The 24,678-nt window shown below is 43.7% G+C and overlaps 1 protein-coding gene across 1 annotated transcript in view; it reads right to left on the bottom strand.

Annotated features, from left to right (window-relative positions):
• KIF6 (kinesin family member 6) overlaps positions 1–24,678 on the bottom strand; it is a 2,002,255-nt gene that overhangs the window by 566,843 nt on the left and 1,410,734 nt on the right. The window contains exons 14-15 of the mRNA XM_069608751.1: positions 19,931–20,042; positions 1,293–1,348 (exon numbers count right to left, since the gene is read on the bottom strand). Of these exons, the coding sequence (XP_069464852.1) occupies positions 1,293–1,348; positions 19,931–20,042 (168 nt within the window). The remainder of the gene's footprint in view (positions 1–1,292; positions 1,349–19,930; positions 20,043–24,678) is intronic.

Raw genomic sequence — 24,678 nt, 5'->3', positions numbered from 1 at the left:
TGCACAGTGATGTTGCAGGGCTTGGATTAATGGGTTAAGACATCCCACACTGCCTTAGAACACTAAGCAGGGATAGGGAAGGGACAGCTACAAGCCCCCTGGGGAGTCAGACAGCCAGTCTCTCAGGGGCACCATTTTACACTAGAGAACCTCAAAGACTGTCTAGGACTAACTGGGATTATGGACTCTGAGCTAGAAATCCTGATGACCCCGGTTTTTCTTGAAACCGCCATCATTATCAATCAACCTCGTATCTTCTGTAATAATTCTAAATAAACACCATTGATACTTTAAATGGTGTCAGTCTTGCTGATTTTTAGTTGCCCCATCACAGTATACCACGTTATATTCAACCTTTATCACCATCCCAAGGCTGACCACACCTTCGCCTTTGGTTTCCTCTGCATGCATGCTTACAACACCCAGATCCTACTTAAACAGACTGCACTTACTGCCATACAGATCCCACTATCGCCTTCACATGTTTATTCCTGTATGTGCAGCAACTGGCTGAAATGTAACCCCTCAAAAACCATAATCATGCCCCATGGAGAAGACCCACAATTCTAGAGTGAACATCATTGACCTTGATCGCACCCGAACACCAAAAGTTAGTTGTGTTCTGCTCCTGTGTCTCCAAACCTAAACTACTCCATGGTATATTTTCTTTGCTCTCCTTTCCAGACAGATTTACAGCTGCAAATCCAATACTGCTATGTCCTCTAATTTAGTTGACATTAACAGATTTTATCTAGGTCCCCTACCTGGTCAAATCAACTGAGCCCTATGTATCCAGAAAACAGCAGCTAGACTCCTCCTTTACTCCAAAGTATACACCTTGCCTGCTTTGCCTACTCTCCACCGGCTGCCGGCCACAAAGAAGGATCAAGTTCAGAGCAGTGTGCATTGTTCAAAAAGCTTGACATATCATGAGCTCTGTGTTTCTCATTGCAAAATTCACTCTTTACCTGCCCATCAGGACATGGCACACCTCTCGTTTTGTCCTCCCTTGTGCCCCTCCCTTGGCTCGTTGCACCCTGAAACACGTGTGTATGGGCGAGATATAAATAAAATATCATATCATCATATCATATATCATATCATTGGTCCGTACAATGGAATATCTTGGCGCACTAATAGACTCTCTTCAAAACCCTTAGTACCCGCCTGTTGATGGCACTTTGGATGCAGAAGACATCAACACGCCTGATCAGCCCGTCTTCATTAGCCATTGATGGAGCTGTGCTCACACATGGCTAGGCGAACAGAAAGCAAAAGCTTCTTATACTTACTGATTGTATGTCTTGCCTCATTTACTTGCTCTCCGAGGGACTTGGCCTCAGCAAACCTAAAGAAAGAAAAGTGGTGAGAGTGCTGTATTCATTGAGCATCCAGAACATTGCTATACAAACCAATTCACGCCCGAGTACCCCAAACTACTTGTTTTCGGAATTCAGACTGCTGGATGTCAACAAGTTAATCCGGTCGATGGTGAAATGCTATTACAAAATAACCATCACCAACATTCTGTGACCAGGAAAACTCTGGATACCTTCATCTAAGGAAAACAAATCAGAGTTATCGCCATCACATGCCCATCCACACCGCCGCATGCCCATAATTTGGCCAACCCTCTGTTGGTACTGCTGATTTCTGCATCCAATGCTTCTAGAAATTCTTGAAAAGTCTCTCGGCCGCATTGACCTTCACCTGGTTCCTTAGAGAAGGAGTGTATGAATGGGACACTGGCTGTTTGATGTATCGAGAAGTGAACTAGGGCTAAAGTTTAGAATGTTTCCCACACACATCTACCATGCTGTCTTTCTAAAGGTTCCTAGCACCAGGATAGAACCAAAGCAGCCCGAACCGGGGTTAAAGTGAGATATTTTGGCAGGAAAGGAAGAGGCCACATGGATAGGACTACCATTCAAGTCTTGCTGAAGAGTAGGCATTCCACCTGATTGGTTCTGTAAATTGCAGGGAGCTACTCTGAAACACATGCGCTCTGAAACACCTGTGTATGGGTGCGATATAAATAAAATATATCATACTACTGAGCCAGCAGACACTTTCCCTGCTTGCGACAGCTGTGCAGTGAAATGTTTCATGAGCATCACATCACTGCGCTGTTCTCAGAAAAGCCCTTGCCTTTGGCAGGGCATCTCTGGGCACCTGTGACAGGGCAGAAGCCCTCCAATTCCAACCTCCTACATGGACCATAAATCCAAACGAGAAAGCCATTAACCAAGCTACTGTTACTGTGTGGTCAGCTACAAGTGGTCAGAAGCCAGTCCTACATGGTCCACAAATCCAAACGAGAAAGCCATTAACCAAGCTACTGTTACTGCTGGTCTGCTACAAGTGATCAGAAGCCCTCTAATTCCAACTTCCTACAGGGCCCACAAATCCAAGCGAGAAAGCCATTAACCAAGCTACTGTTACTGCTGGTCGGCTACAAGTGGTCAGAAGCCCTCTAATTCCAACCTCCTAGCTGATCCATAAATCTGAAAAATGTCTTAACCAAGATGCTATTGTCTCCTGCAGTCATGTGCAATGGGACAGAGGTCCCCAAGTCCCACCTTAAGGTACACACATTTTATTGAGAAAGTTCCTAACCATGCTGGTAACGTTCCAGAGGTCCATGTTTGTGGCGAAAGGAAGATCTGATTCTTCCTGAATTTGTGAAAGTGATACTAGCGGGTGATTTTCCTCATGGGCACCCCTGGTGAACATTAGCGCAACAATACCCTTTAGTCCACCAGACTGATTAATGGCCAGAAAACATTTGGAATGTGATGTGCAAATCATAATTGGTACAAATGCGTTCTAAGCAAAGTGTTGGGGGACCACAACAGAGCATGATAAATTAGCCTCCTTATCTGCAAATAGCAAAGCAGGAATGCTAAGCAAACAGTTTGAAAACTCTGGTAAAGGGTCTTCACATGTGTAAAACCTAAGCCTAGTCCAGGTAAGCTTCAGAAAAACTGACGTGTGATGGGAACAGAAAGCGCTTACTGGCAGAAGACAGAGCTACAGATAACAATGCACGCAGTCCCCGGCATGACAGAGGCGGTGCACCGATGCATAAGAACACAAGTCTTTTCTGTAAGACATATGCGGCTGTATGTGCTGCAAGAGCCCTATGACGTCCTTGCATCCCTTGTTTCAATGTGAGATTTTGGGGCCCTGATGATGTCACAAGTTGACATGTATTCAGCTGGGATTTCTCTCTGTGGGAAATGTAGGCCAATATAAGTGGTCTTGCAAAGTGCTCTTCTGCCACTACCAGTGGCCTTGCAGGGCATGGCCAGCATTCTTTCTAAAGATGTGGGGGAGAAAATTGAGAGTATCTTATCCATAGGGGAGAGCCAGGATCAGACTACACACTTTTGGGTCTGGTTAGCTGCTGATGTGGGTGTGGGTGGTAAGGCTCAAGAGCGGAGCTTACTTGTGGTAACGGCTAGGCCTGTGGTGGCCATCTGTGGGCTTAAGATGCGTAGAGGAAAGTGGTAGGAGATCTTAGAGGGGAATCAAAAAGGGGTGTAGGCCTTACAAGGCACATACCCTGTAACCCTGCACTTCTACCACTGGCTTCTTGGAGACAGGTCCCATTTTCTGGGAAGCTTGGAAGCTATGGCCCCCTGCCTTTTCTCATTTAAATTTAGGTATGGTGAGGAGGTGCGAATGGGTGGCCCGGGTGTGTCTGTTGGATTGATGTTTGGCAAATTTGTTAGAGATATTTAGGGGCAGTGTTAGCTAAGCATTTGTGAGTGATGGAGAGGGTTTTTAACATAATCCGTTCTTAAATTGGCAGCTAGTGGGCATTTCGCCTGACCGAAAAGATGTGCTCTTTTTTTGGGGCTATTCAATGCTGCTCTTAGGGAATTATTTTGAATGACTTGTAATTTGTTTGATGTTGCCAGCGGCAGTGCCTGCAAAGAGGGCATTGCAATAATCTAGTCTGGACAAAATAAGAGCTATGGCTAATGTGATGCAGCTTTCCGGAGTCGGGAATAGCGGTGTAGGCTGCCGCAGAAGCTGTTGCATTTACTTGCCTCGTTAGAGAGAGCGAGGAGTCCAGATAGACCCCTAAGGTTTTTACTTCCTTCAGGACAGGGATGGTGGTCTTTCCTTTCTATGGTGATAGATTTGTAGTCGCCATTGAGTTTATTTCGTCGAGTTTGGGTCCCCACTAAGAGAAGTTAAATGTTTTCATCATTTAGACAGAGTTTGTGTTGCGCCATCCAGGCTTGGGTGATTTGATATATTTTTTTAAGGGCATTTGCTGTCAGTGTTATAGTTACCAGAGATAGAGAGGAGGATCTGCGTATCATCCACATAATTAGTTTAGGAGATGCCTTGTTCGTCCAAGATGTCAGAAAGTGGCTTCGTAAAGATATTGTAAAGTGTCGGTGAGACACAGGAGCCTTGTAGCATGCCGCACAAGACTGGGGTTTGGGTGTGTAAGGAAGGCATGGTATCAACAGTAAGACAGACCAAGTGACCACAGTTCAAGGGTGTTTATTGACCTTCAAATGGGTTTGAAAAACGCCTATATGAACCTAAATCTAAAAATGGGAGCAAGCTACGACCAACAAATAATAATATCGCAGTATCAGTGGTGTCTTGTCAAAATAAAAGGACCTATACTAATAAACCTATTGCCAATCCTTAACTCTAAATACAAATAGTGTGGGAAACAATGTTATGCAAAAGAAAAGGGTTCAAGAAAAATCAAATGTCAGGGTATTCAAGCCGTAAGCTTCCCTTCCCCGCGTTTTCAGCAAGGAATGAGGCAGCACACTCGAGCTTAGCACGGTCTCTGGCTTCTCTAGCATGAGGGTGCAGTTCACAACTTCAACATCATGGCCTTCTGTGCCAAAGTCTCTTTGTTTGTTTGTTTTTATTATTTATAATGCGCGAGGGTACCCAGAGGTATCAGGGCGCAGCATTTACAAGAATTTTCGAGGCTTAGTTGCAGTCATCATAACATATACATATACGTAGGACAATAAGGTAAACCAATGTTATATACAAAGCAGCAGTGAGGTAGACAGGCATTACATACAAGTAATAAGGTAAGCACACGTGGTTACAGTGTGTGTGGGTAGCGCAGCATTAAGTTGTCCTAGTGGGCCTCTGTTTGCAGCCATGAAACTACCTTGGAGCGGAAGTTCTGGTAAGGCAGGTCCATTCTGAGATTTGGAGGCAGGGAGTTTCACAACTTGGCAGCTTTTACCGGGAAGCTGTTTCCCCCTATGGTGGACCGTTTGTTGTTGGGAACGGATAGGCAGTCTTTATATGCAGTTCTTACGGGTCTTAAAGAGGATTGTCTATGAAATCTGTTGACTAGGTAGGTTGGGGCAGCATTGTTGAGAGCTTTGTGGGGGAGTGATGCCATTTTTAAGAGAATTGTATCTTTAGTGAAGAGCCAGTTATTCTGTTGGCTGAATCCTGTTATGTGTTCTCTTCTAGAGATGCCCAGAGCTGCTCTAAGAGCGTTGATCTGGAGGATTTGTATCTTGCTGGTGGTGGCCTTGGACGATCCCAAGTAGAGGGCATTACAGTAGTCAAGGCGGGACAATATGAGGGCTCTGGAAAGTGTAAGGCAGCTATTGTCCGAGAGAAATGGTTTGGCTGTGCGTATTAATTTGCATGTGTATGCCGTGGAAGTTGCTAAGGAGCTCACTTGTCTTTTGAAGGAGAAATTAGAATCTAAGTAGAATCCCAATATTTTGACCTCCTGTTCGACTGTGATGTTATTCCCATCAATCATGAAGGAATTGTAGGCCGGGCCCAGTTTCGTACGGCTGGAGGTGGTGCCTAGGATGATGAGCTCTGTGTTATCATCATTCAGGCATAGTCCATGAGTGGCCATCCATGCCTGGATGATGATGTATACCCTATTTAGCAAGGCCAAATCCTTTCCATAATCTCCAGAAAGCAGAAGGAGGATCTGGGTATCATCTGCATAGTTAGTGAAGGTGATACCGAGATAATCCAGATCATCGAAAAGGGGCTTGGTAAATATGTTATACAGAGTAGGGGAGACACAGGAGCCCTGTGGTACACCACAGGTGATGGGTATGGGGTCTGCTGCAGCAGTGGGAGAGAAGACCCTCATAGTTCTGCCATTAAGGAATGATGTGATCCAGGTGACAGCCTCAGTAGAGAAGTGTGCTGAAGAGTGAAGGTGTGAGCATAGGACAGAATGATCAACCAGATCGAAAGCTGCAGATAAGTCGAGGATTAGGAGTAGGCCGGCTTGTCCATTGTCTCTGAGTGTGTCGATCTGAGCTTTTAAGTCAATGAGTGCGGTTTCAGTCCCATGTTGAGGGCGGAACCCTGATTGTCTGGATCCTAATAAGTGGTGATCTTCCAGGTGTACCGTATTTGTACATAGGCTACCTTGTCCAGAATTTTCAGTAAGAAGGGGACGGTTGTTATGGGTTGCTAGTTAATGGGTGTGGCTGGGTCAAGTGTAGGTTTTTTTAGTAGTGGTCGTACCCAAGATTGTTTTAAATTGGTGGGAATGGAGCCGGTGGCGAAGGAGGAGTTAATCAGTTTCGTAATGAAAGGGGAGAGTTCGCGGGCAGCATCTTTGATAAGCTGTGCTGGGCACAGATCTCCTTGGCAGTTGGATGGTTTCAAGGATAAGATGATTTTTTCAACTTCAAGTGTATTGACTTTGGAGAACTTGAAGCGGGTAATATCTGTGGGCGTGAGTTTGTCCGGGATTTTTGGGGGGAGAGTGACATTGAGGGAAGCTTTTTTGCTAGAGATTTTGCTTTGTAGGGTCGTGATCTTATTCGCTAGGGCATTTTGAATTTCTGAGCACCAGTTTTTATCTTTGGTGCAAGTGTCAGGAGGTACTATGGGTGTTTCTATTTCTTTAAGGATAGAGAAGAGTTCTTTCATGTTGGATTTTGCTTGGGATATGCGAGAGTCAAAAGAGGTTTGTTTAGCCAGGTAAATTTCTTTTTTGTAGAGTGCGGCTAGTTTGGAAAGTTTGAGTTTGTTTGCGACTGAAGGGGATTTTTTTCCAAGTGGCCTCGCAGTTTCTTTTCTGCTGCCTAAGGTTTTTGAGGAATGGTGTGTACCATTTGTTGAGGTGTGTTTTTGGTTTGCTTGGTCTGAGTTTGAGGGGGGCAATGGTGTCAGCGAGGTGGCCATAATCTTGTTGTATTCTTCGACCAAGGTGTCAGGGTCGAGGTTGTCAGAGAGTGTATTGAGTGTGGGAAGTAGGTTCGGGATGAGTCTTTCTACTGTCATATTCTTTTTGTTTCTAGTGAGAGCCGGTGGGGCCCTAATGGTGGGCGGAGGAGGGGGTCTGTCAGTAGAAAGCATGAACGATACTAGATGGTGGTCAGTCCAGGCTGGGGGTGAGATATTTGTGATATTCGCTTGGCACAAAAAAAACTATGAAGTTCCTTTCTTTTTTGTATTTCACATATACACAATTTTCTAAGGTGATTGTGGCTTCCAAACATTGGAATGCCCTCCCTCTGTCACTAAAATCAGACTCTCCCCTCTGGTCCTTCCGCAAAAGAATCAAAACTTGGCTCTTTACACAAGACCTATAGATCATATTACACTGCATTTAGGTAAGCCCTGCCATTTGGTCTACCTCTGCAATTACTGTATTTACTGCTTTATGTCTGTTTCTCTGGTCCTGCCGAAAATGACTCAAATCCTGACTTTTTATGCAAGACCTTCAACTTCGGCAGTTAGGTCTGCTTTAGCATTTGCACCGCGAGCGCTGATACTGCCATTTGGCTCCCAAGCAGTAAGAACTGCACTCGTACTTTATTACAGAACGTGCTTTTGAAGTAAAACTGTGCACTTCTGACTGGGCTCTTCTTGTCCTGACACAGTGGGGATGTAGGTTCTTGCTCACTCCCCCTCCTCCCAGCTCATTGTGCTTTGCTGCATTAGCTATAGCTTGCTCATACTTTACAGTGTAAGCTTTGTAGTTCAGAGAAACTACATTACCCAGCACAACCGGTCCTCATTTTCACATCAGAGGCACGTTAGCGCTGGCGCGTTTGGAGAGGCCGGTTGTCACCGGTTTGCGATAGACTGCAGTGTTCGCCACCTTACGCCACCGGTCCATCTCTGAATCACCAGACAATGCCTTTGCTATCAGCAATTTGTGTAATTCCTTAATACCATTTTTAGATAAAGTTATTAATTCCCATATAAAGAAGAAAGTGGTGCAAATTGGTTAAAATTGCAAATTAACCTCCTTGCATGCAGTGTCTTTCTTTAATGATGTAGACACTAAAATACAGCCTCAGTAACAAATCATTTCTGTTAACAAAACTGCGTTTGCCTGTGAAATAGTTTTCGTTATAAAATCCGATTTACCTTTCCTATAAAGAATCCCATACGGTCACCCCATAAAAAGCCATCCTTTCAATTTAGTATCTTGCCTGTCATGTCCATTGGTACCTCATCAGAAAAAACGATTTTCGATTTGACTGTTTAGCTCATGTCCTTAGCTGTTTGTTTGTTTAAATCAGTGAAAAAAGAATAAATATTAATTCTGCCATGTGCGATTTTTGCTGCATTGCTTTCCTACCCAAAGTCGATTTTCTTACCTGTATTCATGTTGTTGTAGTACCCTGCCTAGTAGTCTGTAAGCTTTCTTGCCTTTTCATACAGCCATACAAATTCTTGTCTTAGCCATTCTACTGCACATGTAAACTGACCTTTAACTATTCAGTGATTTCCAAGTGCCATTTTGCTCATTTTCAAGGGTTTTTCATGTCGTTTTGGCCTCCCATTCTAGGGTTGTAGGTCGAATTTCCAATCTGATTTTTTCCTCCTATCTGTGACTCCTTGCCACTCCTTTCCACCCACACAAAAGTTAGCCAGCAGGTGTTTGGGGATTGTTGCAGGAGGAGTGCCTAACAGTTGTGCCATCTATAAGTATGTCCAAAAAGTGACTTTGCTTCCATATTCATTAAACTTACGTGACAAATGTCAGAAAATGATATTAAGTGTAAGACAGGGTTGGGTGCTTTCTCAAAGAAGAACCCGAAAATTAATAGAATTAAAAGCGTTTTTATTGTGTAAGGAAGGAGGGGGTCAGTTGAGCCCCCCCCATACATTCTATGCGAAGGGGACCATTTGCTCCTGCACTTGTGGGGGACACCCTCCTTGCCCTTCTGCGGTTTCAGGGGACAAGACCCTGACATAAGCAGAGGTGGGGCTATCGGAAAACACACTTGGACTCCATTTGTGTGTGCCCTTGGCTCCACCTTTGGACTAGGCTGCATTCTGACAGTGCAAAGTCTCCTCTCCCTTCAGAAGCACCACGCACAAGCAAGCACTGACAGCCCCCACCTTTTTCCCTCCTGCGCCTGTGCCTCCCAAGTCCTTTTCTCACGGATGCTTTGAGACAAGATGTTGCCCACGAACAATGTATTCACTTTATTCGTCCTCTGAGATCACTGTCCTGTGTGTGACCGGGCCGAACCATGACTTGTAGCTCATCCATCTCAACAAACCTGCTCCTGCAGCTCTCACTCCCACCATTGGAAAATGACTGCCTGTTCGACCCTGTGGACCTCCAAAGCTATCCTTTTCATGTAGCAGAAGGGTGACCCTTCCTTGCTGACCACGCTAGAGTGCACCCAATAAAACCAAACCTCTGTCACTGTATATTCTGTCCTAAGCTAACATGTGTCACTCCACCCCCTCCCTGCCAGACCTCATAGCTATCAATCCAGACCCCCATAGGTTACCTCAGGGGCAAGACCCCCACACTCTTCACCTTGCTAGCAATCCAAGATGGGATAATGCAAACAGTAGTGCACAATTTATAGGCCTCGAATATATACTTCAAAGATATAGTGATGATCATTATTTCCTGCATATCTAGGATAAGTGTGTAGATAGTTTAGCCAGACCCAACCTTCACCTCGCACGGACCGCCCCAGTTGAAGCACGTGATGTCTAACCTCCCGCCAAGTCATCAGTCAATCCTGTGGAGCCAGCCCTTATAGACCTATACGTGCACCCCCTCCCTGACCAATGGAAATGTAACTTGTAGACTGTATAGCAATCGTCACTGATGACACTGTAACCCTTTAAAACATATTCTATCTGTATTGCTTGCCAGAGCGCTCTCGAGGCATCAGAGTTCTCTGGATGCTGAATTTTACATAAACCTTTGGTGAATCTCCAACCCAATCTCTTGGTCTCATTCCCTACTGGGGTGTGTCCATTATTCCGAGTTCTTGTTGGTGATGTGGGGAGTGAGTGCCTTCACTTGTGCGCCACATCCCTTGCCAGTGGAAAGAGTCCTGGTCTGGAGTGTGCTGTGTCTTTAAATCCATAACACTGTCTCATGGGCCTGTGCTGCCCATACATTGTTTTCTGGCCACTTGCGCTGTTATCTAGCTTCACAGATAAAGTAATCGTTATTATTAAACAAAATATTAAGAGATTTCTGAGGAATTCCAAATCAACACCAACGCAAAATTACACTAACGCAAATTATGATGAAGGCACATTCATCACAACTCCATTTGACCTTAGAGGGGCACTGGGGAACATGGGTGCCCACCTGCTCCATAAATTGCTCCATGGAAGAGGTAAATGGGGGATTTCCCAGAGCCTCATCTACTGTTCTTGCAGTATGGCACGCAGAGAACGTTCAGTACCAAGCCTTGGCCCTAGACATTTAGCAAGGGCAGACTGCTCCCTGTACCTCCAAGGCAGCTGTGTGCCTCACTGGGTTGTTGTCTAGATCGTGTCCCTCTCCAAGAGTTCTATCCCCTGCTCGCCACTTCCACCGGTGCTTTCCTTGTACCCGCTCCCAGGGTCAGCACTATTTGAAATGCTGAATCATGGTACAGGAACTTATACCCTGCGTCTGAACTGATATGTTGGCAGTGCTGCCGTGGAAGAGTCACAATGCTGTGCAGAGGAGGCAGGGGTCAATTTCTATATTTCCGCCTGACTTCAAGATGGAAGGTGTGCCCGTTAAACCCTTGGCTGCGGCTAAACCAGCCTTGACTAGCCCCAATTTCTAACAGTAAAACAATGATGGGTCACAGATAAGGGGATTTAGTAGATAAGGGAAACAGAAGGAAATACAAAGTATGACTAAAGAATCTCATTCAGGGAAAAGAGGGTGCATGAGGACTAACCAATCCCAATCTTTGTTGAATAAGCACACTAATTAAGAATGGTATAAAGCTCAAACTCTGGAAAAAGGGGCACTGATTAATAAGAGAAGGCGAATGAGCTGGGGAGAAGGATAAAGAAGGTGTAGACTTTAACTAAGCAAATTGTTGCTGGGGAATCCATGACCCTTCCTACCCTACTAAATGCAGCCGCGATCTTATGGTACTAACTATTAATACTGCAATACGAACTGCTTCCAAAATTCAGAAAGATCTAGATCTTGAAGAAACAACTTTTTCGACTAATGCAACAATTGCTAATGCTAAGAACTTATTAACAGACATAAACAAACAGTTTGAAGACTTCAAGAGTGCTACCCTCAATCGCAAAACTAAAAAACTGCAGAAAGATATTAAAGACTTCAATTTGGAAACAATTTATCCTTACATTTCCGATAACTACATAAATAGCCTTAACCAAGGCACGCATCAAGGAAATCAAAGAAATCGCAAAAAAGGGGTAGCCTTTTCGAGCTCAAGTAGTGGATCATCCTCGGACGACCAATTACGATCACAACCCAGGTCACAAGGCCAAATACCAGCGAATTTTGGATATCCGACTCCTTCCCCATTCTTTCCTCCTTTTTTAGGGGGTGGTGGGGGATTTGGCAACCCCCAATGGGGCCCGCCACAATGGGGATTTCTACCACGCGGCGGAAGAATAAACCAACGTCCCAGACGCCGCAGACAACGATATTAGGCAATATTGAAGAGCATGAGGCAATTCCAGTCTTCAACCTAGCAAAGATCCCACTATCATCTGCTGAGTCCTCAGTCCTCACGAAGGGCCTATCCTTTGTGCCTACAGCACAAACAGATTGGTACAATTCTGAGATGGAAGTACGAACCTTTCTAAGAAAAGTTAGACTACGAACCTTCTTTCAGAATCACAATCTGGAACGTGAAGAAACAGATGAAGACACTGGACTACATAACCCATCGACATTTACACCTACTGATGGGCAAATACCACCAGATCTCTTAACCTTCGAAAGATGTGTGTTAGAAGATCTGGACCGCTTACGGAAGAAAACCACTAAAATCAAACATAACATGTCTCGAGCTGAAAAACAAGCACTAATATCACTACAGACAAACAAAAACATTATCATCAAGCCAGCGGACAAAGGAGGAGGTTTGGTGATTATGACTACAGACCAATACAAAAACATGGTCTTAGCACTACTAGACGACCGAGAAAGCTATTCAATACTAAGAAAAGACCCTACCCGTGAAATATCACAAGAAATCTCGGAAGCTGTTAATTTTGCATTGCAACGTGAATGGATCTCAGAAAAAGAAGCAGAATACCTTACTAAACCAGTTGGCAGGACACCTTGCTTTTATTCATTACCCAAAATTCACAAAGACTCTATAAACCCACCAGGACGTCCGATAGTCTCGGGATGTGGTTCAATTATAGAACCTCTATGCAAGTTTGTGGATACTTTTCTGCAACCAATCAGTATCCAAACCCCCACCTATCTCAGAGACACTACCCACACAATGAATATCTTTGATGCTCTGGACTTCAACCCCCGGGAACAAATACTGGTTACAATGGACATTAAATCTCTTTATACCAGTATTCCCCAGGTAGACGCAATTGAAAGTATAAGAGAATGGCTTACCTCTAATCCCCCTAACACCAGGACTCCGGTGAACTTCATCGTTGAAATTATGACAATTGCATTACAACGTAATTTCTTCACCTTCAACAACACCATTTACTTACAAACTAAGGGTACGGCTATGGGGGCAGCGTTCGCACCCAACCTTGCCATTCTATTCATGGCGAAATTTGAGAGGGAATTTGTGCTTTCCGATAAAAATAGCTGGCTCCCCAACATTAGCAATTGGTATCGTTATATCGACGATGTGATCTTCATCTGGACAGGTACTGCAAATGATCTCACTAATTTCTGGAACTGGCTCAATTCGTGTAACACACATATCCAATTCACGATGGAACAAAGCGACCAGGAAATTAAATTTCTGGATCTCACAATTCGTGCCATGAATGGAAAGTTACTTTGCGACCTCTACAGAAAAACAACGGCCCGAAATACTCTCCTACACTTTACCAGCACCCACCCGGCACACACCAGAAATAATCTACCCTACGGCCAATACCTCCGAATACGCCGCAACTGCTCCTCCATAGATGACTACAAGACTCATGCACAGAGCCTGACCACACGGCTATTAGCCAGGGGATACCCCAAGAAACAACTCAATCTAGCTAATAGGAGAGCTCGAAACAACAATCGGGAGAATCTACTTCACCAACACCAAGATAACACAGCCACCCAGGAGAAACAACTAACGTGCGTCGTCACATTTGGAGCACATACCTCAAAAATCAAACTGATCATTAACAAACATTGGAATATTGCACGCCTGAATCTGCCTGAGGAACCTGCTCCAAGATTTGCCTATAAACGAGGAAAAAATCTACAGGAACACCTCGTGCATTCACTTTTTCAACCCGTCTCACAAACTACCCGCACTCTTCGACCGCTGCAAGGACACCACCCATGTGGTAACTGTGTAGCTTGCAAACTTACCAAAAAAATGAGTTCTTTCCAAATCGGACACCGAACGTGGACGCTCCGGGACCTAACAAACTGCAAAAGTCAGAATGTAGTCTACTGCATAGAGTGCCCATGCGGCCTACGCTACATCGGCCAAACCTCACGAGCTATTAACACAAGAATATCTGAACACAGATCTAAAATTAGATGCAAAACCATTACTGCACCATTGGTTGAACACTTTCTGAATTTCAATCACACCCCCAATGACATCCTGTGGTGGGTAATTGAAAAAGTAAAAGGCGGACCAGACATCAACCACAGCCTCAACAAAAAGGAAGCCATATGGATCCATAGACTGGATACCTATCATCATGGCCTCAATGAAATTTTTCAACCCATCACCTAATAACAAATGATGCTGGATCTATACTCTCTCAATGTGCCTCTGTGCTCATGTAACTTCCAACCATGGCTTACGTGACCCTGTACTGAAAAACCACTGAGCCATTCCTTTTACCAACCGCTCCACACAATACCACAAATCCATGGCGCAACACGCCTAATAAATAAAAGTCAACCAATAGCATACCTAAACATATATGGGGGTAAGCTTTTGCCTAACGAAAGTGGGCAACGCAAACCAGGATCACAACGAACTACCAGCCTGTAGTTCTCTCAGGCAACAAGGGAGCATGCGCATCCACAAAATGCTTGCTTTGCCAATTTTAGAATAAATGTTCCCAGTACGCATGCGTGGGCGTCCATAGCTACGCGTCCGTTTACTCAGCGAGTGCCAGCCCAGCTTCACTCCAGCGAATATGCGCCCTGCCGATCCAACTCACGGCAGATGAAGGCACTAATGAAGCATGACTCAGCACCAGTAAAGTGATTAAAGAGGTGAGCCAGAGGCCCCTGAATCATCTCACCCTCGGGGACTAGGAACCAGGTTTTTCCCTCCCCCCCCCTCTCCCACCCTCCCGACTAACTTCACAAACGCATGAATGTTGCTGTAAATTCATTCTGCTTCACGGGAACCTTTTGAGCTTCTACCAGCTGTTACGGAAGCCTGCGAGTATTCATATTCACGCACTAATGCCGACACACGGGTACTTACGCTACCTACTGTATCTGTCACTAAACTGTAAATACATTATGGCGTAAATGTTTATTTAATATGTCCCTTTGCATATGAAAACGACCCCAAGGACTACAAGAGTGAGAAAAACTCATACTCCTCTCTAATTAGAAGCTGATTCATAGTACTCACACGTGGCGAGACCAGAAATCATTGAATTTCATATAATGATCACAACAATAAATAAATATGCTACAATTCCATTTTCTTACACGTTAGAATTCCCAAATGCTGTACTAAGCTGTATATGTTTTACTGAGTAATCAGGATCGAATATGACCTGATGGAAATCTCCATTTATACTTAACAGCTTGAAGACCGCCCATGTAAACTTTGATACACTGGGATACTCGCAAACCTGAGCCAGGCAACTACACCTCGGGTCCAAGGACTAGATGGTCCTATCCTATCCACGACACGTGATCACACCAAACGCTTGAACAAGACGTACCGGCATGTAAGTTTGGAATCCGGTCGCCAAGAGACTAAATTCAAATGCAACCCCGGTCCCATTAATAGGGACCCCCAGGGTATTATAACCAATCTCATCATTACCTTTGTCACCCCCTTACAGGGTCTCTGATTCTCAGCCCTGATGAAGGCGGATCCAATCCCAAACCTCTACCGCCGAAACGTGACAAATACAGGAATTAACAACACACCTGTCCCAAACCAAGTTGAAACCAACCTTTGTTACCAACCAACTTGGGATCACGTTGGCTAACGACCAGATATCTAATATGAACAGACCCTTGGAATTTGTTATCTCTCCCTCCTAGAAATACTAGGCTCTAAATACTCTATACTTATTTGAATGTACACATTTCAATTGTCTTCAAGTTTAGTATATAATTATACTTATTTGAATGTATATATTTCATTTGTCTTAATGTTTTGTACATAGTAATTGTTCCAAAACTGTATTCCCAAACTTGTTTATTGCTTTTGGACAACGACCAAATAATTATCGGCTAACGACCAGATATCTATACCTTCTTTTGATATGTTCATTACAAAATAGTAAAATTCTTTTTATGTATTGTTTGTACTTTCATTTTTGTGTTTTTGAGATTGAAATAATCTATACCCACGTGCAGATTTATTCTGTGATTGCCAAAGATTAGGCAACACATTTTCTTGCTTTCATAATTTAAATTAAGTAGACAGGCCCAACCTTTTGACTGGCCTGCCTTTTTACAAATCTCTAGTGGTTACTAGAACACAGTAATGGTACACATTTTGTTTCATCACCTTCCTACCCTTGTGCCACTTGCCGCAGGAGGTGATACCCAAAGCCTGTAAGCAGACCAAAAAGCTATTTTTCAGCTGGCCCAAGGGGGCAACCTTGTCAGAGCGAGAGAATGTCTGGCCATTGTAAATCGGCCAAAGTTAGTGACCAGAACAGGACTGCGAGACTTATCCTTGGCCTCAAGCCCAGGGACTGTATCTCTCCAGCCCTGAAATCTCTCCACTGGCTCCCGGTGGCTCCAAGGATCAAGTTCAAGACCCTCTGCACAGTCCACAAGGCTTTCTGGGATCGGGGCCCGCAATACATACAACTTTCCCTTCCTAAATACCTTCCTTCTCAAGCCCTTCGCTCAGCTACCTCCAACTTTCTGAGGGTCAGACGGTTCTCAGGCAGAGACTGGGGGGGTAGATCTCTCGCCTCTGCAAGTGCCTCCCTCTGGAATGGCCTCCCTGTCCCTCTCAAACTTGAGTCGGATTGCCTAAAGTTCCAGAAGCAGCACAAGACCTTCCTTTTCTACTCTGCTTTCTATCTCTTCTGACCTACCAGTATGCTGCACTGACTGATTGATTGGCTACCTTCAGAGTCTCAGTGGGTACCAGCTTCCTCCATGATCAGTCTTTCCTGCACTACCTCTAGGCCTACCATGCATTTAGGGGGCTGTAACTTTAAACTCTAGATTCCCTGCCTCCTTGCACTTACCCAGAGCCGCGCTGCCCTGGCTGCACTTACTCAGAGCAATGCAGCCCTGATTGCACTTCCTCCTTCCCTCTCCGTGGCACTTAGCCTTTCCGTTCCCCCCACACTCTGCGTTGTTGCACTTGCACGATATGAATGGCACAACGCCTAGTAAGATCATTTGTCTTGTCCTCCCTCTGTCGTTCCTCCCTTGTCTTGTCGCATCTAGAAACACTTGTGTACAGGCGCGTTATAAATGACTTATCATATCATAGAATATCATACCATGGGTTGGATGGTAATATTGCAAGGTGATATTTAATTTATGCTGTGGGAAGAAATATTTGCTGATAGGAGTGCACTGACACTGGCCCAGGAGGATGGATCATAGCTAGTGGGTGAAGATATCTATGCCTGATGGTTGCCTGAGGCAGTGGGGAAAGGAATCCTGGCTGTTGAAGCGTGTTGAGAGTTATTGATGTAAACACTGAAGGGTGGCATGTGGCTAGAATCTATTCCTGATAAGTACCCTACGAAGCAGGGGAAAGAAATACTTGCTGGTGCTCAAATGTTACCAAGAAGCAGGCAGGGCGCTATGACCCTGAAACTGTGAGATTACCAACAAAAAGGCTAGGCGCTAGATCCCTGGAAATGTAATAATAATTAGTTTTTATAATAATAATGATTCCGTTTTTACATAGCTCTTCTAAAGTGCTTTACATAGGACATATTTACATACATTACTATTATTACCCAATCGAAATGGGTATTCATTTATCGACCTTGGAAAGACGAAAGGCTAAATTAGCCTTGCCAGGATTCGAACCTGTGACCTGCAGATCAAACGCAGATCACAGCAACGTGTGTTTAACCCGCTTAGCCATTTTACCGGTGAGATTACCAACTAACAGGTTGGGCCCTAATTCCTTGGAAATGTGGGATTACCAGGAAACTGGCTGTGCGCTATATCCCAGGAATTGTGAGATTATCAAGAAGCAGACTGGGCGCTATATTGCAGGAACTGTGAGATTACCAAGAAACAGGCTGGGCGCTATATCCTGTGAATTGTGAGATTACCAAGAAACACGCTGTGCGTTATATCCCAGGACATGTGAGACTACCAAGAAGCAGGGTGGGCGCTATATCCCAGGAAATGTGAGATTACCAAGAAGCAGGTTGGGCGCTATATCCCAGGAAATGTCAGATTACCAAGAAGCAGGCTGGGCGCTATATCCCAGGAAATGTCAGATTACCAAGAAACAGGATGGGCGCTATAGCCATGGAATTGTGAGATTACCAAGAAACACGCTGTGCGCTATATCCCAGGAACTGTGAGATTACCAAGAAGCAGGCCAGGCGCTATATCCCAGGAAATGTGAGATTACCAAGAAACAGGCTGGGCGCTATATCCCAGGAACTGTGAGATTACCAAAAAACAGGCTGGGTGCTATATCCATAGAATTGTGAGATTACCAAGGAGACTGGGTGTGCTATCACTGGAACTTTGAGATTTACAAGAATCAAGTTGGTGCCATATCTCCGGAATTGTTAAATTAGTAAGAAGCAGGCTGGCCACCATATCCTTGGAACTGAGATTACCAATAAGGATGGGCACCATATGCTTGGAACTGTTGGATTACCAGGAAGCAGACTCGGCACTTCATACCTGGAATGGATACTGTTTAGACTCTACAGGTAGGGAGCCCAGGGGAAGATCAGTGTTCACCTACTAAGTCTAGTGAGGCATCCTGGCAACCTTTCCAAAGAATCCATCACTCCTTCTGAGTCCCCTAGAGTCCAGAGGTGTTTTCAAACTGCAACCTGACAAAGTTAATAAAGGTGTTGAACTTGCCCTATGGACACATGTGTTTGGTTGGTCTCTACATTGCAAATACATATTATTAGTATCATTTCTTTCTTATAGGGTCATAAAGCCAAACATTGGCAGCGAGAATTTAACAAATAATGAAGTGAACATTAGTAATAATTATCAAATTACAATATATGGATCAGGTTGTGCACAAGATAGCAGGGGTCTAGGATACACCAAGGTGTTGTTGGAAGAGCCAGGTCGTCAGTCCTTTCCTAAACTGACGTAGACTTGGATCAGTCTGGATTGTCATAGCGGACCGGAGCATAGCATTAGAAGGATGGTTTCCTAGTTTTTCCCTTCCAAGCTATTCTGGTTTCCAGTCTGGTGGTGGACTTATTGCAAGATGGCTGTGTGCCACCTGGTGTGTTTAGTTAAGTAGACCACCATATCGGCAGTGGATGCCTTGATCCAGATCTTAGCTGGGATGAGGAGCATGTGTAATTCTCACAAGGTGGGAATGATGAGGTCACAATTCGTACAGCTGTTGATGAGATGAGCCGTGGCACGTTTGGTCACTTTGAGGGGGCAAGGTGAGCAACCAGGAGCCCTGCAAGGGTGGTGTTCCTACCCTCAAAAATATGCAAGATCACTAGGTCCTGCACCACCGTTTCGAAGTCATACAATAGGGAGATCTGATACCAAGCCGTTTGAGAAATATTTTAAATGTGGTGTTGGAAGGATAAATTACTATCCACAATGAAGCCTAAGGATTTTGCTGAGTGGCAGAGGTTGAATCCATCCAAGTGCTTTTTGTCCAGCCTCCTTTGAGTGGATTCATGTTTGAAGGGATGGCCCAGGAGTACAAATTCAATCTTGTTGGGGTTAAGCTTTAAACAGGCACTAGTCAATCACATTTGAATGGTTGCTAGGCATGAGTGATGAGCAAAATCTTGTGGGTCCTTGAATGCTAGGTAAAATTGTGCACAATCTGTGTACCGTTGTATCACGCTGAAGGGCTTGTCTAGAAGTGAGGCCAGTGGTTCCACATAGAGATTAAAGATGGCTGGGGAGAGAATGGATCCCTGAGGGACTCCACTTATGAAAGGGCCGTTTATGGACCAGAGAGAGTCCATCAGGACAGCTTGGTGTTTTCAATATAAATAGGATGTGAACCCTTTCATAACATTGGCAGAGAAGCCGACTGATTTAAAACAGTGTTTTGTAATAAAGTATTTAATTGCAAGAAAAAAAAAAGAATATCTCACCACCAAACATGCAACTTTCTTAAAGAGTGAAGCCTGGACCTTTCCACAATGTCAGACTCACCTCTGCTTAAGAAGCTGCTTGTTGTCTTCAATGGTAACGCTGTCAGCATAATCCCGCTTGAAGATCTCAAAAGCCTCCTGTCTCCCAAGGGACATTTCTCTTGCCCGGATGCCTGTATGGAGAAGAAAGAAAAAATAGCATAAAAAGCATGACAAGGTGTTGATGCTGGGAAAGATAATTTCATAGGCTCAGATGTAACACCAAGTACAGGATTGACATACAACGCATAAATTAGTTTTCAAAAATTAATTATCAGAGTTTGCCAATTAAAATGTTTTTGATTAGCGAAAAAACCCATTTGATTAGCAATTTTGTACTAACATTGTTAATGTCACCGGAAGTTATTTGTACCCAAGACATGAAATGATCAACAATATAGCAGTTTTGTTTACCGAAAAAAGACATTTGTGAAAGGAGTCAGGCTTTGCAAATTCTTTAAAATTCAGATAGACCTGCAGGTTGGCTAACTTAGTTTACCTATTAAATCTAAGAGAAATGCACTTGACACATAGCAATGGAGGACATCAATTTTAAAATGCGATTTCTGTAAAATGGTGCATCTCACTCCAAACCCACTTTATGTTTGGCACACTGCTGCCACCCAGAGCACAGTGAAACCTTTATTAGACATTTACCACAAAGTAGATGTTAAATAAAAGTGTGAAATGTCTCTTCTAAATGCTACTCGCCCTTCATAAAATCTAATCGACTTTGTGAGTGGGCGAAACGAGTTTGCGAGCCATAGATGAGGGTCTGTAAAATGTAAACGGTTAGCTGCATGAATGGACACAAATAAATAGATATGATAAAAAGGCTCTGAAAACAGTTTGGCCAGCTGTCTCCTCCCAGGTGATGATATATAATACAATCATGAAGAAAAGCAAGCTCTACAGGCCAACTATCGTGTTTGGTATTGCAGTAGATTCGTAGATGTACAGACTGGATGGAACTAATGATCACTACTTTGCGTAAGCATTTAGTTTGCTTTGGGTATTTGTTATGTAAGAGGCAAGAAAGAGTAAGCAGAGTGGATTGCGTAGCAGGCAGAGAACTGGCCAAACTAGGTGGAATATTGTAGTTTGTGGTCATCTCACTTTCAGGGTACCTAGTATATAGCAACATGGTGAGAATATAGAATTTCAAGGAGTATGGGTTTGATCATGGGTTGAGCACCAATTGCAAGATGTATGCAACCTGAAGGTTACAGAACTAGGTTTGCCATCAAAAGCATTTGATCATGCGATAATGTACATTTTCAAATGTTCAATCGTCAACATGATGCATCTTCCCCAACAAAATGAAATATAGTTGACTTTGAAATTACGATACACTAACCTAAACTTTACTGTAAAGCATGGAGATGATGCAGACTTTTACAGTATCAATACTGTAATTATGTATTATTTAACAACTTACATTTTAGGAATGGAATTGCATGACTGTCTTTTTATAAGATATAAAGTTGACATATACTTGTCTTTGCCAGACATGATATAAAAAGCTTCATAAAGTATCATCCCGATTACTTCTGGTTTGCAATTATTTGAAAAATAAATTCTTGCCTAGCACTCCTACACATGCCTTTGGCACTCAAGAGTGGAGGAGAGGATTAATGCTGCACTTTCCCACTATTAGAACTTGAAGTAAACAGAGAAAGAAGAGTGAAGAGAGCACCAGTGGCAATATAGGAATGCAGGGCGAATAGCTAACTTTGCTGCACAAGTGTTCATTTTTTTGTATTTTTTGTATTCATTGATTTATAGAGTGCTTTACACCAAAGCGCTGTACAATTGAACAACTTAATACATGAAAACAAACAATATAACGGTAGAATTAAATTACAATATGAATCAGTCAACAAAACAGTGAGAAAAGCAATTAACTGAAGGAAATAGGGAGAATAGTGGAGTAGGACTGGCAGGAGGGGATGATGATGAGTAGGAGGAGGGAAGGGGAAAGGTGAGAGTGGGAAGGTAGGGGAGGGGAGGGAGATAGTCAAGGGAAAAGATAAATGAGGGAGGGGAGGCGGGAAGGGGTTTCAAGGAGGAGAATGGAGAAGGAGAGATTTAAGGGAGGTGCAGAATGAGGAGAAGGTGGGGTTAGCGCGGATTGCAAGAGGAAGGGAGTTCCAGTGCAGGGGGGCTAGGAGTTGGAAGGAGCGGAAACGGGAGGAGGCACAGGGGAACAGAGGTACAGTGAGAAGGAAATGGTCAGCAGACTGAAGGGAACGGGAGGGCGAGTAGAAAGAGAGGAGGGGGGAGAGATAAGGGGGATTGATTAGCAAACCTACAGAATTGCATAGCAAATTGCTATGCGACACTGCTTATTTTATGCCTTGGACATAGCAGAAATGCTTGACTCAGAACTCTTACAAATCTTGAATAAATGCATTGTCAAGCAATGATCACCTACTTCATGTGCCGAGAAGAAACTGCCTCCACTAGACTTCAACCAAAAAAAAATGAAATCACACCGGTCCGACTCCTGCCTTACTAGCTTTCCTAAGTAAGGAATCGAAAGCCTACAGACTATTCGAAATCAAGCTTCTCTGTTAATCCTGGGATTCAGCACAGTAACTACATGTCCACGGCCATCAAACCACCGTCTGCCTCTTAAGGGTCTTCAGGCTGCATATACAAATGCTCACTTCACCACCTTACCGTTGCAAGAGGATTGGAGGATACATGTTTGCTGTGAAAGACCGAGAGCTGTGGGACCACAACAGCCAACTCAACTGGATCCCCTCAAATGTAGGCAAGCATTGAAGAATTCGCTATTCTGCAAGTCCTTTCAGCCATGAATGCCACTATTGTCAAGCTTATTATAGTTGACATTTGTATCAGAAATACGTGCCCTTAATATATATATATATATATATATATATTTTTTTTTTTAAATTATTTTTATTATTTTTTTTACTTACACAGATTATATGGCTTTCATATTTAAAACCTTTAACCTAATATCGTGACCAATTTTCCGTGGTTAATCTACTGTCTGATGAGCGTTATGTGGCTCGCAAGGCTTGGTCTAGTGTTTCTGGGCCTGTTAATGTTTTACAAGTCTCATCACACTTTTAAGGCCCTCCAATTTCTTAAGTATTAAAATCACTAGTCTTATGAGTGCTATGTTGGTCTTCATTGTTTCTCCTTCAACGAGAGTCCTCCACCACTCTTCCGCGCTCCTTGTCACGAAGCTTCTCAAGACTTCCCCCAAGCACTGCTCACGGTCTTCCCTTAGTCCGACGCAGTATAGTATAAGATGTTTCAGAGATTCTTTCTCTCCTTTTATCTTGCACATTCTACAGCTTTCGTTTATGTCCATCATTTTTCTCCTTTGCAGTATTTCTCCTGTTGGTAAAATGTTCAATCTGAATCTCAGAAAAAGGTCTCGGAAGTACCAGTTTGGGAATAAGGTCAGGTAACTCGGTATCTGGTTCAATTTTCGTGGTTGTGCCCAGAAATCTTCGTAGCCTTTATATTTGCAGTTGGTTTCCTGGGTTTCTATCCAATCTGCCATGTATAGTTTTTTCTTAGTTTTATCTGGGTTGATCCATAGGTCGTCCTCTGACTCGTTGAGATTCGCTAGGGTCGCTCGACACATCTTTTGCCACTATGTTAGCGTTACGTCGGATTGTTCTTTTAAGGCTTTATTCAACACACTGAAACCTCCAGTTGTATTTTCCTCTAAACATTTTCAATAGAAGCTTAACGTTTTCCAAACCACTATAGTTTTAAGTGAAGTTAATGCCAGCTCTCTCCTTATTTGCTAGCTTGGTACCGATTTGGGAAGTTGTAATACTTCCCACCAGAAAAGGCCCTCCAAAATTGACCAAGTTTGGGGCGATAAGGGCATTGGAGATTCGGCACCATATATCAATATGGGCACAACTTTCATCCTGTAAAAGGTTACCAGTGGTGTTAAGGTGAATCTGCAATATCTTTTAAGCAGTATTTTCCCTTGAGATGCTAAATTGTTTTCTTTCCTTTTTAGCCACTCGATTCTCGGTGCATCGCTTTTTGTGTTGTCAATGCAAGCTCCCAAATATGTGAAGACCTCCACTTCCAAATTTTTTTGTTTTTCAGTGACCAGCCAGATTTTTTAAGTCTGTTTTTTCTACCTCCTGGACGGAACTTTAGGATCCTGGATTTTTCTGGGTTTATTACCAGGTCGTTTGCATCCACATATGATTGCAATGCGGTTAGCTGTCGTTGCAGACCAATTTGGGTCTGGTCCATCAGGACAATGTCGTCTGCGTATAGCAGTCTCCCTATTGGAATCTCTGCAATCTTAAGTGGAAAACAGCGAATGAGCTCAAAGGATTCATCGATGTTTGATGTAAACAAGTTGTAAAGTTCTGGCGCCAATGGGCACCCCTGTTTTAGGCCCATTCTTATCGAAATTTGGTTTGTCAGCGTTCCTGCTTTGTCCAGCCTGACTCTAATGCTTGTGTCTATGTACAGATCTTTGATGTTCTCCACCAGTATCTGCGGACATTTCCAGTTCTCCAATTTCTCCCACAGCTTAGCTCTTTTTATTGTGTCAAAAGCTTTTGACAGATCGACAAAAGCTATGTAGATTTCTTGATTTTTATTCCTTAGTGTTCTTGCTTTCATTAGGTTAATCAGAAAGATGTTAAGTGCAGTGCCTCTCCCCCTCACAAAGCCAGACTGCCAGGGATCACGTCGTCCACTTTTCTGTACCCAGGTATACAAAGCTTTCAATAATGTAGATGCAAAGACCTTCCC

This window comes from Ambystoma mexicanum, chromosome 4q, assembly GCF_040938575.1.
Source record: "Ambystoma mexicanum isolate Mex_15411 chromosome 4q, UKY_AmexF1_1, whole genome shotgun sequence".
NCBI classification, from domain to species: Eukaryota; Metazoa; Chordata; class Amphibia; order Caudata; family Ambystomatidae; genus Ambystoma; species Ambystoma mexicanum.
This window is presented reverse-complemented; position numbering and strand designations above follow the sequence as displayed.